General features: G+C 35.5%; 1 protein-coding gene across 1 annotated transcript; it reads left to right on the top strand.

The window, feature by feature from the left end:
- Positions 1-447: 447 nt before the first annotated feature.
- LOC114298434 (uncharacterized) lies at positions 448-13,679 on the top strand. Its single transcript, XM_028242999.2, has 5 exons — positions 448-1,083; positions 3,557-4,664; positions 5,956-6,375; positions 11,175-12,794; positions 13,099-13,679. Exons 1-5 carry the CDS (start codon positions 497-499, stop codon positions 13,621-13,623), a joined length of 4,260 nt encoding a protein of 1,419 aa, XP_028098800.2. The 5' UTR covers positions 448-496; the 3' UTR covers positions 13,624-13,679.
- Positions 13,680-15,166: the final 1,487 nt, after the last annotated feature.

Here is a 15,166-nt window from a genome sequence, read left to right as displayed (position 1 = left end):
ATAAAATTTTAAACCGTCAAACTAATTTGCATCCATCCGCAAATCCTCTCAATCCACATCTGCTAAATTGGTGAACAGATGCGAATTAATTTTTTCTAATCTAATAATTTAATGAACGAATGACGAATTAGAAAATTTCTGCCGCAACCGCCCGCGCCCACCCATAACAGCATTAGAATACACGTGGCGGTGGGCAACACCCACGAGCAAGGATCCTCTAGAGTGACTTTTTCCTAAAGTTTCCTAGAGTGTTACATTATGTGGTTGAGATTTACTGACAAGTCACATCAATTTTTCTGATGTGACTTGCCAATAAATTTTAACCACATAATATAACACTGTAGAAAACTTTAAAAAAATCTCATTATAGAGGATCTTGCTGAACACCCACCAACTTCTCGAAGTGCACACTTCAGCACCAAGTAATCCTATTCTTTTCGTACAGACCTGTCTATTCTTTTCTTCAGAACCAGGGCTCTCCATATTCCACCATGTAATGACACTAACTTGCTTTCATTTTTTGAAAGCATCGAATCAGTTTTCGCTGAAATGCGAAGCCATTCTCTACATCCTTGAATCGTTTTCTTCGTACATCTTCATGGCCGAAGATGGTGATAGCGAGTGGTCGACGACGACGCCGTCGTTTCGGTTCAGGTGGGACGTGTTCCTGAGTTTCAGAGGAGCGGACACGCGTGACGAGTTCACTGGCCGACTCTACACCGAACTCGTACAGAACGGCGTTCGAACCTTCTTCGACGACGACGGTCTTCTTCCCGGCCATGAAATCTCTCCGAGCCTCTTTACGGCTATCGAAGACTCGGCCGCTGCAATCGCCGTAATCTCGGAGAAGTACGCCAATTCCAGGTGGTGCCTCGAAGAGCTTGCTAAGATCATAGAGTGTCGGAAGTTGTTACTCCCAGTGTTTTACGAAGTCGATCGCTCCGATGTTCGGCGTCAAACCGGTCCTTTTGAAAAGGATCTTCTCGAACTAGAAAAAAAATTCGGAGTCGAAAGGGTTCTCAGATGGCGAAAAGCTATGGAAAAAGCCGGTGGAATTGCCGGTTGGGATACCAAAGTCTGGAGGTATTAGCCCGTTTCGGAATTAATTATTTTAGTTGATTTTTTTATTTTTTATAAAAAAAAAAATTGTGCAGAAACGTAAAGGCTGTTTGGGTGTACATGACCTTGACATTGGACTAATAGTTTAATAAAATTATTAAATTCAATGTTTGGTTAAATAATTAAAGCACGGACTAACAATCCGGATATGGTATCCATATGATAGATTATTCAATTCCACAGAAGATGGTGTGATATAAATTGAAGGATTAAGACAAAGTCTACACTATTAGTCATTTCTTACAATCTTACCTCAATCTAAATATAGAATATGATATACAATCTTAAGTGATTTGTAGTCCTTGAACTCTTAGTTATGGGAATATTAATCCAACCTAATTCAGTCCGCCCAAACAAACATAACCGAAGAAAATTATGTGATAAAATGTGCTTTAGAGCATCTCCAACACTTTATTAAATTTGGGTAAAAAATCTGATGAAAAATTTAATCTGATATAATAATAATGCACTCCAATGATTTTCATCAATTATGCCAGGTCGTCCACCAATGGTCATCAGTAAAATTTGATGAAAAATTAAACGTTCTATTAATTTGATGAAAAATATACCGCTCTCTTCATTTGATATCAGTATGATGAAATGGTTGGAACACCGTTTTCATTAATTTTTCAAATTTAAAGTTGATGAAAATTCTGTTGCAATGTTAGAGATGGCCTTAGTATCACATGGTTGTTTGTTATGTCAGCAATGGTTGGTGGCCCGAAAATATATGGCTCGAAACACTCAAAACGACGTCGTTTTGGGCGTAAAACGACGTCGTTTTGCCATTTTCGAGCCATTCGAGCCACATATTTTCGGGCTACCAAATATTTTTATTGTTATGTTTATGTCTGCTAATTTGTTTTTGAAAGCATAGGGATTCTATAGCTGAAAGTGCATTAATCAGCCAATTGTGTTTGTTGAGTTGAAATTTGATGCATTTTGAAGTAAAATAGACAGTGGTGGCGTAGCATATATATATATATAAAATATTTGTGGGATCCCTATGAGTAGTTGAGTTTTTGCTTGTTTCAACTTGGAAATTGTTTAATTATAAACTGCTTGTCCTCTCTTATTACTTTATATAAATATTTTACTGTTCTTTTAATGGCTTCTAAACATTTAAATATTAGACCCACCGTCATTTTCTTTAATATTCTGAGCATCCATTAAAAAATCAATTGTTGTTTCTATTATCATAAGTAAAGTTATTAGACACTGATTTTGTGCAATGTTGGCTCTTGTTAGTGATTTTCTGCAATGTCGGCTCTTGTTTTTTGGGATAGTTATTGGGTGCTTTTGGGGCACAGGCCACATGGTGCTTCACACTGATTTACGGATAGACACATGATGTCAGTGACTCAGTGGGTTCCGTTTATGGGTCCCTTCTTCACCACTCCTGTATCCAAGGGCCACAAATTGTCGTAATATGTCACACCATACATGGTGTGGAGCAATGCCACGTGATGCATACAGAACACTCTTTACGGTTTATATAACGGGTGGCAAGTGGTACAGATTGCAGCTACCAAGGTGCAGCCACTTTGCCACCAAAAGGTATCAACATCCTATCAATAGGAGTTGAATCCATGACCTCGCAACACATAGTTGTGCTACCGATCACTGGGCCAAAGTCCCTAGTCATTAGAGCACTAATTAGTTTTCTCACTTTCTCCCCCTTTATACTTGTTGTCAGCAATTTGTTTGAAGGACCTTATTTTTGTATTTATTTATTTTACAGCCATTCCAAAATGACTGTTCATCAGGTGTGCTGATATCATTGTTATCCTTATCTTCTCTTTGATATGCAAATTTGGTTGATCTAACCTATTTTAGAAGACTAAGCTCTATACTTGCATTGTTATAATACAAGTGTATGATGTTAAAAGCTTTCTTAGAATGGTAAGTTGGCAACCAAAACCTCATCTAAATACTTTCCATGGATTTAATAATCAAGGAAAACAACTTGCCTTATTTCGCTATAAACCCTATTAGTCTTGTTGTGAGTTTCATTTTGTTTTTGGAAGAACTTAAAAAGATTCAATGCCATAGGTGGATATGTATGTATATCATGTGATTGCAATGGTACATCTTACAGTTAGTTTGACCCTTAATTGCAAAATCATCAAGTTGTGTAGTACTTCTGATTGGAAGACATGCTAGATAGTTTTCCAGTACCTTGAACTATATATACTTCCACTATTAGAGATTGTATATATGTGAATTGAGTAAAATATCATGAACCATGAAACTTTATGCTGATGCTAATTACACCATTGCTTTCAGGGTGGAATAGCATGATAGGAAACATCTCATTGTAATCACAACTTTTATCACTCGAGAATCAAAATTTCTAGTTTTTGCCCTATTGGCAATCTTTCCTTCTCAAATTGGTACAACCTCTTGGCTAATCTGATATTATCATGATTATTTTCAGGGATGAAAAGTTGTTAATCCAGTCTTTACTCAAGAATATTTTGACTAAATTGAGTAATACTCCCTTGGGAGTGGCTAAACATCCAGTTGGACTGGACCTTCGCCTTCAAAAGTTGATGATCATGTTAGATGTTAAAGCTAATGGTGTTCGAGTGTTGGGATTTTATGGAATGGCTGGGGTAGGCAAGACCACCCTTGCCAAGGCTCTTTACAATAAACTTGTCATTCACTTCAAACGACGTAGCTTTATTCCAAATGTTCGAGAAAATTCACAATTGCATAATGGTTTAACATCTCTCCAAAGCAAGTTTCTTGGTGATCTTTTATCAAGTCCTCCCCCAGAAGTAAATGAGGTAAGGAGCGGTATCATGTCAATCAAGGAGGTCGTTCACAAAGAGCCAGTGCTTGTTGTTCTAGATGATGTTGATGATGTAAACCAGTTAAATGCACTAGCTGGTGGGAGAGATTGGTTTTATGAAGGAAGTCGAATCATTATCACCACAAGAGATAAGGGAGTTCTACATGAGAACTTTGTGACAGAATTCCACGAGGTAAAAGAGCTGACTTTTCCGGAGTCACTTGAACTATTTAGTTATCATGCATTTGGGAGAGAGAAACCTAGCAAAGATCTCATGAGTTTCTCTGAGGAAGTTGTGTCGCTTACAGGAAGACTACCTTTGGCTCTGGAAGTATTTGGTTCTTTTTTCTTTTATAAGAGGAGTATAAGAGAACGGGAAGATGCATTGAAAAAGTTGAAACAAATTCGTCCCGGAGAACTTCAAGATGTGTTAGAGCTCAGTTTTAGTGAGCTAGATGTAGAAGTGAAGCGCATATTCCTTGACATTGCTTGTTTCTTCATAAATATGAAAATGAAGAGAGAAGATGCAATTGACATTTTCAAAGGCTGTGGTTTTAAGGCTGAAATAGCAATGTCTGACCTCGTAGGTAAATCTCTCATTAAGATCATAGGTGACAATATTTTGTGGATGCATGATCAACTTAGAGACATGGGAAGACAAATTGTTCTACGTGAAAGCCATGGAGATCCTGCTAAATGTAGTAGACTCTGGGATCGTGACAACATAATGTCTGTATTGAAGGATAAGAAGGTATAGGTTCTAACATGATATCCCATTCTTCTTTTATTAAATTCTTATTCTATTTGAAGGTTTTGATGGTATAGTTAACGTGTACACATCAAACCCTCTCTGGCATGATACCCTTTTATTTGATAAATTCACTTTTAGAAATTATTGAAGTTTATTCTAGGAGGGAGAAAGTAATAAGAAAAATGAGTTACATATTCTATATACTTTTTTTTTTCTCAATTTGTTGTTTCGCTGAATGCTGATTATCAAGAATTACTTATGATTTGCGAAAGGATTATATGTTGAGTGTAAACATCAATTTTTCTTGGAAATTCTGGAAATAATTGTTGGTTTGACAGTTGTGTTACACGGATTCTTCTGCTTCTCTTCTCAATGTACTTGTGTCACTATTTGTTTGGGATATAAGTCCACACCTGTATCCAATTTAGATAATTGGATCTTCTAGTTTTATATGATGTTTGAAGAGGAAGAAACTAAAATTTTTTTAGTAAAGAAACAAAACTTTTCACATGAATAGGAGATATAAAATTCTTCTTTTTTTTTTTTCTTAGCCTTCATTTGGGAAGAACTTTTTTAGCCTAGGTTTTTGGCTATTTTAGACTATCTTAAAAAGTTCCATTTGGGAAGAACTTTTGGCTTTTTTGTAGTTTTGTGAGAGAAAGTGAAATGATTATGGTTTGCATGTGACATTTTGTCTTATTAACTTTTTAATTTATTTTTGCTTTTAGTGGGCTAAATTAGTCCCAACCTACTTCCCAAATGAGGCCTTAATCTCATTTAATTTGAATTACATTATTAAATAGCTTACTTCATTTTATCTAAGAATATTATAAAATATGCAATATATATAAATGTTTAAGACGTGTCCTTGTACTCATACCCAACTTGTGGATGCATATCCCAATATCTTAAGAAATAGGCTTAGGAAAATTTGACATTTGGTGATGCACCTCCACCTGATTCTCATACTTGAGTCCATGTAATATAGTGTGAGAGTATTTTGTAAATTTAACACAATAAGGTGGTGAGTTCTACTTTGCAAACTACAAAAGAAGCTTATAGCTTTGCAGTATATTTGCATTAAGTATCATCTACAAAAATATTTTGTTTTGTTGATCCTTGGTGTATTTAAACTTTTGGTGAAAAGAGGCTACCAGTTGCAGTCCCATGCATCATATTTTTTTTGCTATAGTTAAGAACATCTTTTTGTTATGTAAGCAATTTCATTATGCTGGTCTATTCTTTAACATTTTTATTCATAAGTCAATTAATCTTGTTTGATTAATGTTAGGGAACAAGAAGCATTGAAGGCATCACCCTCAACTTTGAGAAGAATCGTGATTTAAGCTCGAAAAATATCTATGGGATGAACTTTCAAAGATGGCCTGGTTTGGCTTCTGCAATTGCATACTTGAAGGAAATTAACAAGAAATGTTTTGGTGATTGTGCGAAAAATGAGAATAATGTGATACTTAGCACTAAAGCATTTGAACCTATGGTTAACTTGAGGCTTCTTCAAATTAATCATGTAAATTTGGATGGAAGTTTCAATCTTTTTTGTACTGAATTGAAGTGGCTGCAATGGAAAGGATGCCCCTTAAAAACTCTTCCTGCTGAGTTTTTTCGTCTGGATCTTACTGTCCTTGATCTCTCAGAAAGCAAGATGGTGCAAATTTGGAATCACAAGTGGTGGCATTGGCACAAGAACAAGGTGAGTATTATCAATAACCAATTTGAGAGCTTGACTTGATTCTTACAGAACATACCAGGTCCAAAACTTCATGAGAAACTTGCCTATGGATATCAGCAAAAACTAAGTAAATAGATTTCATTTCCAAATGATTTTTGGCGGCACTTGTGCTTTAACTCATGCATTAAGAAATTACTAAAATAATATACCCTAAATATCTGAATTATTTCGTTGTAGGTCCAGTCCAGTCTGATCCCATTCCACTAATTTGTTTAAGGGTAAATTACACTCACCTCCCTTGAGTAATGAGTATAATATAATAGTTATGACATAATTACATTCACTTGCACAAACTAATATATTAACAGTTAACTTTAACAATCAAATTACTTGTTTGCCCTTAATGGCAAATTTCACTTCAATCCCTTGTGGTTTGGCTCATTGTGGATTACTCCTTATCATTTGGAAAAATCGCATAACTCCCATGTTGTTTGTAGACTAAAACGCACTGTTACTTTTTTTTTTATCTAAGATAACAATTTTTGAGAGCCACGCACGTAAGTTGAGAGTAAGTCCATTTTTTAGACGAAAATACACTTTAAACATCTTCAAATTTATTTTTTTTTAAAATGCCATTCTTTTTTCTGCTTTTTCAATTGTTTCTCTCTCTACTCCCCTTCTTCCCTAGTCATTAGCAATGCACCTCATATACCTACTGTAAAAACCACAATAGCCATTAGCAACTTTTCTTTCCTTCCCTTCTTCTTCCTTTATTTTCTTCTTTTCTTCTTCCAGTTCCCCCATTAACCTTCACTGTTTCACAGTGTACTTCCATAACCATGGCAATTCGATCGTAAGGTGATTCTATCTTTTCACAAAAAATGGAGAGATGAATTGATGTATTTATTGGATCCATCTGAACTGACACGGCTCGAACCCTCAACTTCCGCCTTGACCGAGCACCCACTACACAATCACTTCAAAACTTGCGCCCCCACCCTGCCAAACCCTCCCCTTCTCACGCCATCCTTGAACCCCCTCTCAGCTTCCATAGCAACCCATTACCCAGTCAATCCCTCTGATTCGTCTCATAGTCACCGCCCTCTAAATCAAGTCAACCTTCATGAACTTTTTAATGCCCAAAATAAAATCAATACACACATATGTTGAAAGTGGGAGATGGGTGTATACCGGTTATGTAGATATACAAAAAGAGGAAATAAGATTGAATAAACACTCATCTTATTCAATCACAAACAAATTATACAAAATAGAGCTATCTCTCTGTAAACTCTCAAACTCTCTGCTCTCTTAGAATTCTCCTTATCTGGAGATGTTATGTTTCTCCCTGGAGATTACATTTTCTCTCATTCTCTCTAAAACTACCACACAACCTATCTATTTATAGATTTCACAAACGGGCGTAAACTATGTGTGCTATAGTGTGTCTTCCTCCTTAAGTTATATCAATAGAGCTTCCTTGAAGCTTCCTTCTTTTTCTTCATTTTGGCTTCCTTTTCTTCTCTCTGGAACTTTCCAACAGCCTCTTGCATGTTCTTCTCTTCTCTGGAATTCTCCTTCACCAAAATCAAATTGAGTTTGCTCTTCCAACATCCCCCCTCAAACTCAATTTGTTGGATTCTCTACACGATGCCTCATATCTGCTCGTGGATGACCTCTTATCTGGTATTGTTGTCAATCCTATATTCACTTTTATCTCTCTCGAAACAACCTCCTGTTGTTCAGTACTGTCAACCACTTGTTGACGTATGTCTCTTGGAACAACCACCTGTTGTTTGTTGTCTGTGAAATAATCACATGTTGTTCTCTATTGTGCGGAACAATCAATTGTTGTCTTTTGTTTCTGGAAACAACCATCTGGTGTTTATCTTGCAAAACAACCACATGTTGTTCACTTCTGTCAACCATCTGTTGACTTATATCTCTCCAACGTTATAGAACAACCACCTGTTGCTTGTTTCATCCGTGATATCTAGGACATCTTCTATCACCTTTCTCTAATATCTTCTTTGTTGTATTCTTCGACTCCCATTTCGAAGAATATTTTTCTTACTTCATCTCTTCAAATAAAATATGCTAATTTTTGGAATAGAATTTGCACAATCTGACCATACGGATGTGTCCAGAATCCTCCAAATAGTCAAAAATGACTATTGGATTGTTGTGATTGGTAGCCAAAATAGATTGGCCGGTTTGGATCACCGATTGCACTTTAACCGTGTCACACGGAATAATTCCCTCTGGAATTCCATAAAAATGACGTCAACGTCTCGCAGCTTAGCAGCGGCTCCTTTGCGGCTCGGCTCGGCTCGGCTTCAATGGTTTGCCAAAAAAATTAATTGAACTTGTGGGTTGGGGGATTCGAACCCTCACTATTGTGGTTGAGGAGTAAGACTTAACCACTTTGCCAAACAGCTCCTTTGGTTTATGTTTCTCAAGTTATATAATTTAACTTGACTCTTGTTCACTTTGTCTCAGTTGTCTTCTTCCTCTGGTCCGCGAGTGTGGCGTGTGCTGCGAGTAAGGCGCGTGGGGACGGCGCGTGCGGGCTTCTCCCGACTCGATTTTTTATGCTATTTTTTTTTCTCTGTGCTCATCTTGTTGCAAGTTTCAACCTGGTGTGATCAAAATTGGATTGCAACCACGTCGAAATTTTGGCAAATTTTGAAAACACCTCTGTTCATCTCTGTGTTTTATTTTTTTTGGCCCAAACTGGCTCTTCTAGCTCTGATACCATTGTTGAAAGTGAGAGAGAGGTGTATACCGGTTGTGTAGATATACAAAAAGAGGAAATAAAATTGAATAAACACTTATTTTATTCAATTACAAACAAATTAGTATACAAAATTGAGCTATCTCTCTATAAACTGTCAAACTCTCTGCTCTCTTAGAATTCTCCTTATCTGGAGATGTTATGTTTCTCCCTGGAGATTACATTTTCTCCCACTCTCTTTAAAACAACCACACGACCTATCTTTTTATAGATTTCACAAATGTGTGTAAACCGTGTGTACTACAGTGTGTGTTCTTAAGTTTTATCAATGGAGCTTCCTTGAAACTTCCTTCTTCTTCTTCATTTTGGCTTCCTCTTCTTCTCTCTGGAACTTTCCAGCAGCCTCTTGTTTGTTCTCCTTTTCTCTGGAATTCTCCTTCACCAAACTCAAATTGAGTTTGTTCTTCCAACAACATATTGATTGCCAACACTATTACCATATATTGGCTTTGATATTGATTATTTAATTCTAACATTTCTTGATGCACTATATATATGTATATGTATGTGTGTTTAATAAATAGAGAGAATAGTTCACAGCACACAGTCATGGCTTTGTTTCTTTTTTTAATCAGCCAAAATAAAGGGAAAATTTGAGGCGTTGATTTGCAATCTGTGGAAGATGGCTGGTTTAAAATGACGGTAGAAAGTTGTGTTTGGGTCGTTGGAGGCAGTGTATGATGAAGATAATATTTGTAGTGCCAGTGGCTAGTGGAGAATCTCCGAAAAAAAAGAGATGGTGGCACTAGCAGGTGTTCAGTCAATAAGTATAAGGAATATCAAAATCATTTTAATCATGTTGTTAACAGAGTTAATGGTGCGCTTTACACCACAAATGACTATCACCAGATTGGGGCGGGGGTTATAGTGGTGGGGATTCAGAGTAGAGGCAATGAGGGTGATGGGTTGTAGTGGAGGGAATATAACGAAAGGGTAAGAATTGAGAGGGATGGAGATAGAGGACATTGGGGTAAGGAGGCTGCTGGGAATGGTGTCGGTGGGGATTCAGGGGGCCGGATGAGGAGAGATGTGGGAGATCAGGTGTGGTGTTTGCATCAAATGCTTTGATATGAGAGGGTAATTTTATCTTTTCACTCTTAACAGATGGTTTTTTGGGGTATACTCAATTAACTAAGGGTAAAATAGGTATTGTAATACAAAAATGACTCTTCCATTTAGCTGGTTGACGGCAATGGGTGAAAGTGTAGTGCAAATTTAATAGTAAGGGAGGACAATAAAATTTATATCAAAACTATGGGGCTAAGTGTAACTATATCATTACTCAAGGGAGGTCAGTGTAATTTACCATTTGTGTACGTAAAATCAACCGTCAAAATGTATTTTAAATTTTATATTATTATTAGAGTATCTCCAACGCTTACTCAAAATTTTCATCGAATTTGAGTAAAAATTTGGTCTGATATGATGCTCTCTAATCGTTTAATCAAATTCAGCCGGTCATCCGGCCTAGAGTAAATTTTCACCAAATCTTCCCAAATCCGGTGGTCCAGCCTGTCGTCCACCAACGGTCACCTACGAAATTTGATGAAAAGTTAAATGCCCCCCTTGATTTGATAAAAAGTTTTGGTTTTGCCTTAATTTGATATGAGTTTGATGACATGGAGCCCTAAAAGTATGCGCTTAATATTTGAGTAAGGGTTAGAGATGGTCTTAGACATTATTCCTATATAGCATGTGACTCTGCGTTTATGTTATGTTCCATTAATTTCAATTTTTAATTGGTATGCATCACGATTCGCCATCAAACCCTTTTAAATTGGCTGAATTTAGATGATGATCTGGGAACTAAAACTTTTTTACACATTGTTTGTTCTACAGACTACTATTTTTTTTTTTTTTTTTTGAACGGCCTACAGATTACTATTTTGTGGTGTCTTTACTGAAGCATTCCCAAACCTTAATTCAATCCAAACTTTGCTCTCTCTAAAGAATGCTGCAACGATTACTACTTCCTATTTAGTCCTCTATTTTGTATAATATTAAGAAACACTTTCTTTTTGGACAGATGGCCAAGAAACTGCTTGTTATGAATCTCAGTGATTGCTACTATCTTACACATATCCCTGATTTATCCATGCTTCCCTTGGAAAAACTAATTCTTGAGCGATGCAAAGGACTAGTTAAGATCCATGAATCAATTGGTGACATGAGTACATTAACTCACTTGAACATGAAAGATTGTTCGAGCCTTGAGGAATTTCCAAGTGATGTCTCTGGACTGAAAAATCTTGAGAACTTTATCCTCCGTGGTTGCTCCAAACTGAAAGCATTACCAGAAAACCTTAGTGGCTTGAAATCTGTAAGAGAGCTTGACATCGATCGCACAGCAATAGTGAATCTACCTGATTCTATATTCCACCTGAAGAAACTTGAAAGGTTCAGCCTAAAAAATTGCGAGTCATTGAAACAACTACCTCCTACTATAGGGAAATTGAGTTCACTCGAAGAGCTTTACCTCGATGGTTCTTCTGCTTTGGAGGAAGTTCCTGATTCTGTTGGAAATTTGACAAATCTTGAGAAATTAAGTTTGAGGGGATGTGGTTTACTGACTTCAATACCGGATTCTATTGGCAATCTCAAATCTTTAATTGAATTGTTTCTTGACAATACTTCAATTGAGGAACTTCCAGCTTCTGTTGGTTTATTATCCCATCTAAAGATGTTTTCAGTTGAATGTTGTCGATCTTTGAGTAAATTGCCAGATTCTATTGGAGGATTAGCATCTTTAAAATTGTTGCGGTTGGTAGGTACACCAATCACAGAAGTACCAGATCAGATTGGCTCCTTGAATGCTCTTGAGAAGCTTCAGTTGGGAAACTGTGAGAAGCTGAGATCTTTACCAAACTCAATCGGGAAATTGTTGAATCTCACTACTTTGTCTCTAGATGATACTATCATAATAGAGTTACCACAATCCATAGGAATGTTGGAAAGACTTGATATGCTGAAATTGAATAATTGCAAGTATCTTCGAAGACTACCATCTTCCATTGGAAGAATGACAAGTCTGCGTTACTGCCTGATGAAAGGAACCGTTGTGGCAGAATTACCTGAAGAATTTGGGATGCTTTCAAGCTTAAGAATATTGGATATGGCAAAATGTTCACATCCTGAACAGCCCCAGAACATTGGAGGAATTTCTGAGACCGAAGACTTAGCTGCACAAAATAATCTCAAGCCCGTTGTTCTTCCAACATCATTTTTAAATCTCTCCTTGTTGGAAACCTTGGACTTGTCTGCTTGGAAGTTATCTGGCAAAATTCCTGATGATTTTGAGAATTTAACTTCGCTGAACAATTTGAATCTTAGTCACAACAATTTTTGCAGCCTCCCATCTAGCCTGAGAGGCGTTTCCCTTCTAAAAAAATTGACTTTGAATCATTGTAAACAGCTCAAGTTTCTCCCTACACTTCCCTCAAGTTTGGTTTATTTGACAGTTGCAAACTGTACTGCATTGGAAAGTGTACCCAACCTGTCGAATTTGGAGAGTTTGCAGGACCTGGATCTCACAAATTGCAAGAAGGTGACGGATATTCCTGGCCTTGAATACCTGAAGTCATTGAGAAGGTTTTATACCATTGGTTGCAATGCATGCTCTACAGCAGTAAAGAAAGGGCTTACTAAGGTCTCTCTCTCTCTCTTGCATGCACATGCATAAGCTTTCTTTTTTGAAAACAAAAAAAAACACCGGCAAACATTTTTTGAGAACTAATTTTGAAAAAAAAAAGGAAGAAAAATTACAATAACTCAAGTTTTATATTAAAAAAAAAATAAAAAATAAAAAATTATAAGCTGTTTTCTATAATCCTGAAAAAAAATGTTTTTGAATTCTTAAAGATTTGGTTATCGAAAACTTGAAAAATGAAACAAAAAATGAAAACAGCACCAAAAAAGCCAGTATTTTTTATGGAATATTTCTTGAAATGCAGGTTTCTTTAAGGCATATACGCTTTTTGGGCATTCCAGGGAACCAAATTCCAGATTGGTTTGTCCCTCAAATACCCAGTTTCTCAACTCAGAAAAACCGTGATCTAAAGGGTGTGATTGTAGCTGTTGTTGTCTCTCTTGACCAGCAGCAGCAGCAGGATGATTTCACAGATAAAGTTCCAGGAATAGTGGATATTCAACTGAAGATCTTCAGACCCAATGAGCCAGCATATAATGATAAACCAATACATTCAACAGTACTTGACTTGAGGGGAATTCCTGATACAGATGAGGATCACCTCTACATGTGTCGATTTCAGGACTGTAATCCATTTGTTCGGATTTTGAAAGACGGTGACAAGATACAGGTGGCAATGCGCAGCCCGAGACCACTCTTCAATGGGCTTGAACTGAAGAAGTATGGAATTTATTTGGTTTATGAAAATGATGATGATATTGAAGATGATGATGTTGAATCGCAAGAGTCTGTAACAGAGAGGCTGTCCAAGTTTTTCAGGTCTCTGTGAAGGAGTTTATTGTAATTGCTGTCTGTTTGGTTTGAGTTTTTTAGATTAAGTTTTTTTAAAAATTAACTTTTTTGATTTTCATATTTTTTTTTGTGTTTAGTGGATATTTTTTAAATTTTAAATATTTTTTTTATTTTTTTAGATGCACCTTACTTAGATGTATCTAAAAAGTAAAAAATTTGTAAAAAAATATTTTAAAAAATTAATAAATACATAAAAATACAAAAAATATACTGAATTCTTATATATTTTTTGTATTTTCGGTATTTAGTAAATTTTTAAAAGATTTTTTTTATAATTTTTTTTACTTTTTAAGTGTATTTATGTTAAGTGTATCTAAAAGTAAAAAAAATTATTTAAAATATTAAAAAAATTCAATAAAAATAAAAAAATATGAAAAATACGGAAATAGAATTTTTTTAAAAATGACAACAAACAAGGTGATTATTATTTTTTATTTCGAGTTAATCGTGACTTTCCTTGTAATTTATATTGAGGGAGAGAGAGAGAGGGGGGGGGGGGGGGACCACCATTGTGTTGGTTGGATTTGGTTCTTTATTTGCTCCTTTTGGTTTGTCAAATGATATTTTCGGTTTTGTTATCAATATTGGTCAAATGCTCTTACTAATGATGGAGATTCAATGATACGTACTCCTAAAAAGTGGTCTATCATATGTTGAGTTATTATTTTTGTGGTTTTTAGTTATGATTAATTATAGTGTTTGTTATGATTTGCTTACCATTTATTATGGTAATTATTTATGAGCTATTGCAGTTGTTATTTTGATTTTGATCGAAGAGAAATTTGGTTATGGTTCCATTAGCGTTTGGTTAATTATGATCTATTTTAATGTTGGTAATGACCTATTGGTATTGGTTATGATTTATTGGTATTGGTTATTATTTTGATTATAATTGAAAAAGTTTCTTGTTATATCTCATATGCTGTTTGGTATTGGTTATGACTGGAAGTGATTTACTTATAATATTTGAAATATCAATACCATAAATTATCATAATTTACATATGATAGGCATAGAAGAACCCTTATACGTTGGATAGTTCAATGTTTGGTTATCGGAATGTTATTCCACCAGAAAACCTTATTCCATGTATGTGATTAAATGAGGGGGATAACTATATCACTTCCTCATGGATTGTTTGGATTAAGTCGTATAAATTATTTTTCTTCTTTATTTAATGGTCAAAAAAATTCTTCTTATCCCATACGTTTATGGAGGTAATTAGTGAAAACTAATACTGAATAATTTTATTTATCGATAAATTGAAAGAAAAATCCATTAATTCATTTAATCCCACTAATATAGAATGTTAGAAAATGAAATTTCATTTTTATCTTTTCACGGGTTTTAATGACTATTTATCCTTGATTTTAAATGGCTATGTGTATTATTATGTTTATAAACATAATTGTTCTTTTCTTCTCCGAAGATTTGCGTGATAATTAATAGATATAACTGGCACTTTCTCACGTCTCAACTATTTACTTTTTTTTGTTGCTATTACATTCCATAACATTTCA

Source organism: Camellia sinensis, chromosome 11 (genome assembly GCF_055761805.1).
Source record: "Camellia sinensis isolate YWXY chromosome 11, ASM5576180v1, whole genome shotgun sequence".
In the NCBI taxonomy this organism is placed as follows: Eukaryota; Viridiplantae; Streptophyta; class Magnoliopsida; order Ericales; family Theaceae; genus Camellia; species Camellia sinensis.
The sequence above is the reverse complement of the archived record's forward strand: the minus strand, read 5'-3'. Positions and strand labels throughout refer to the sequence as shown.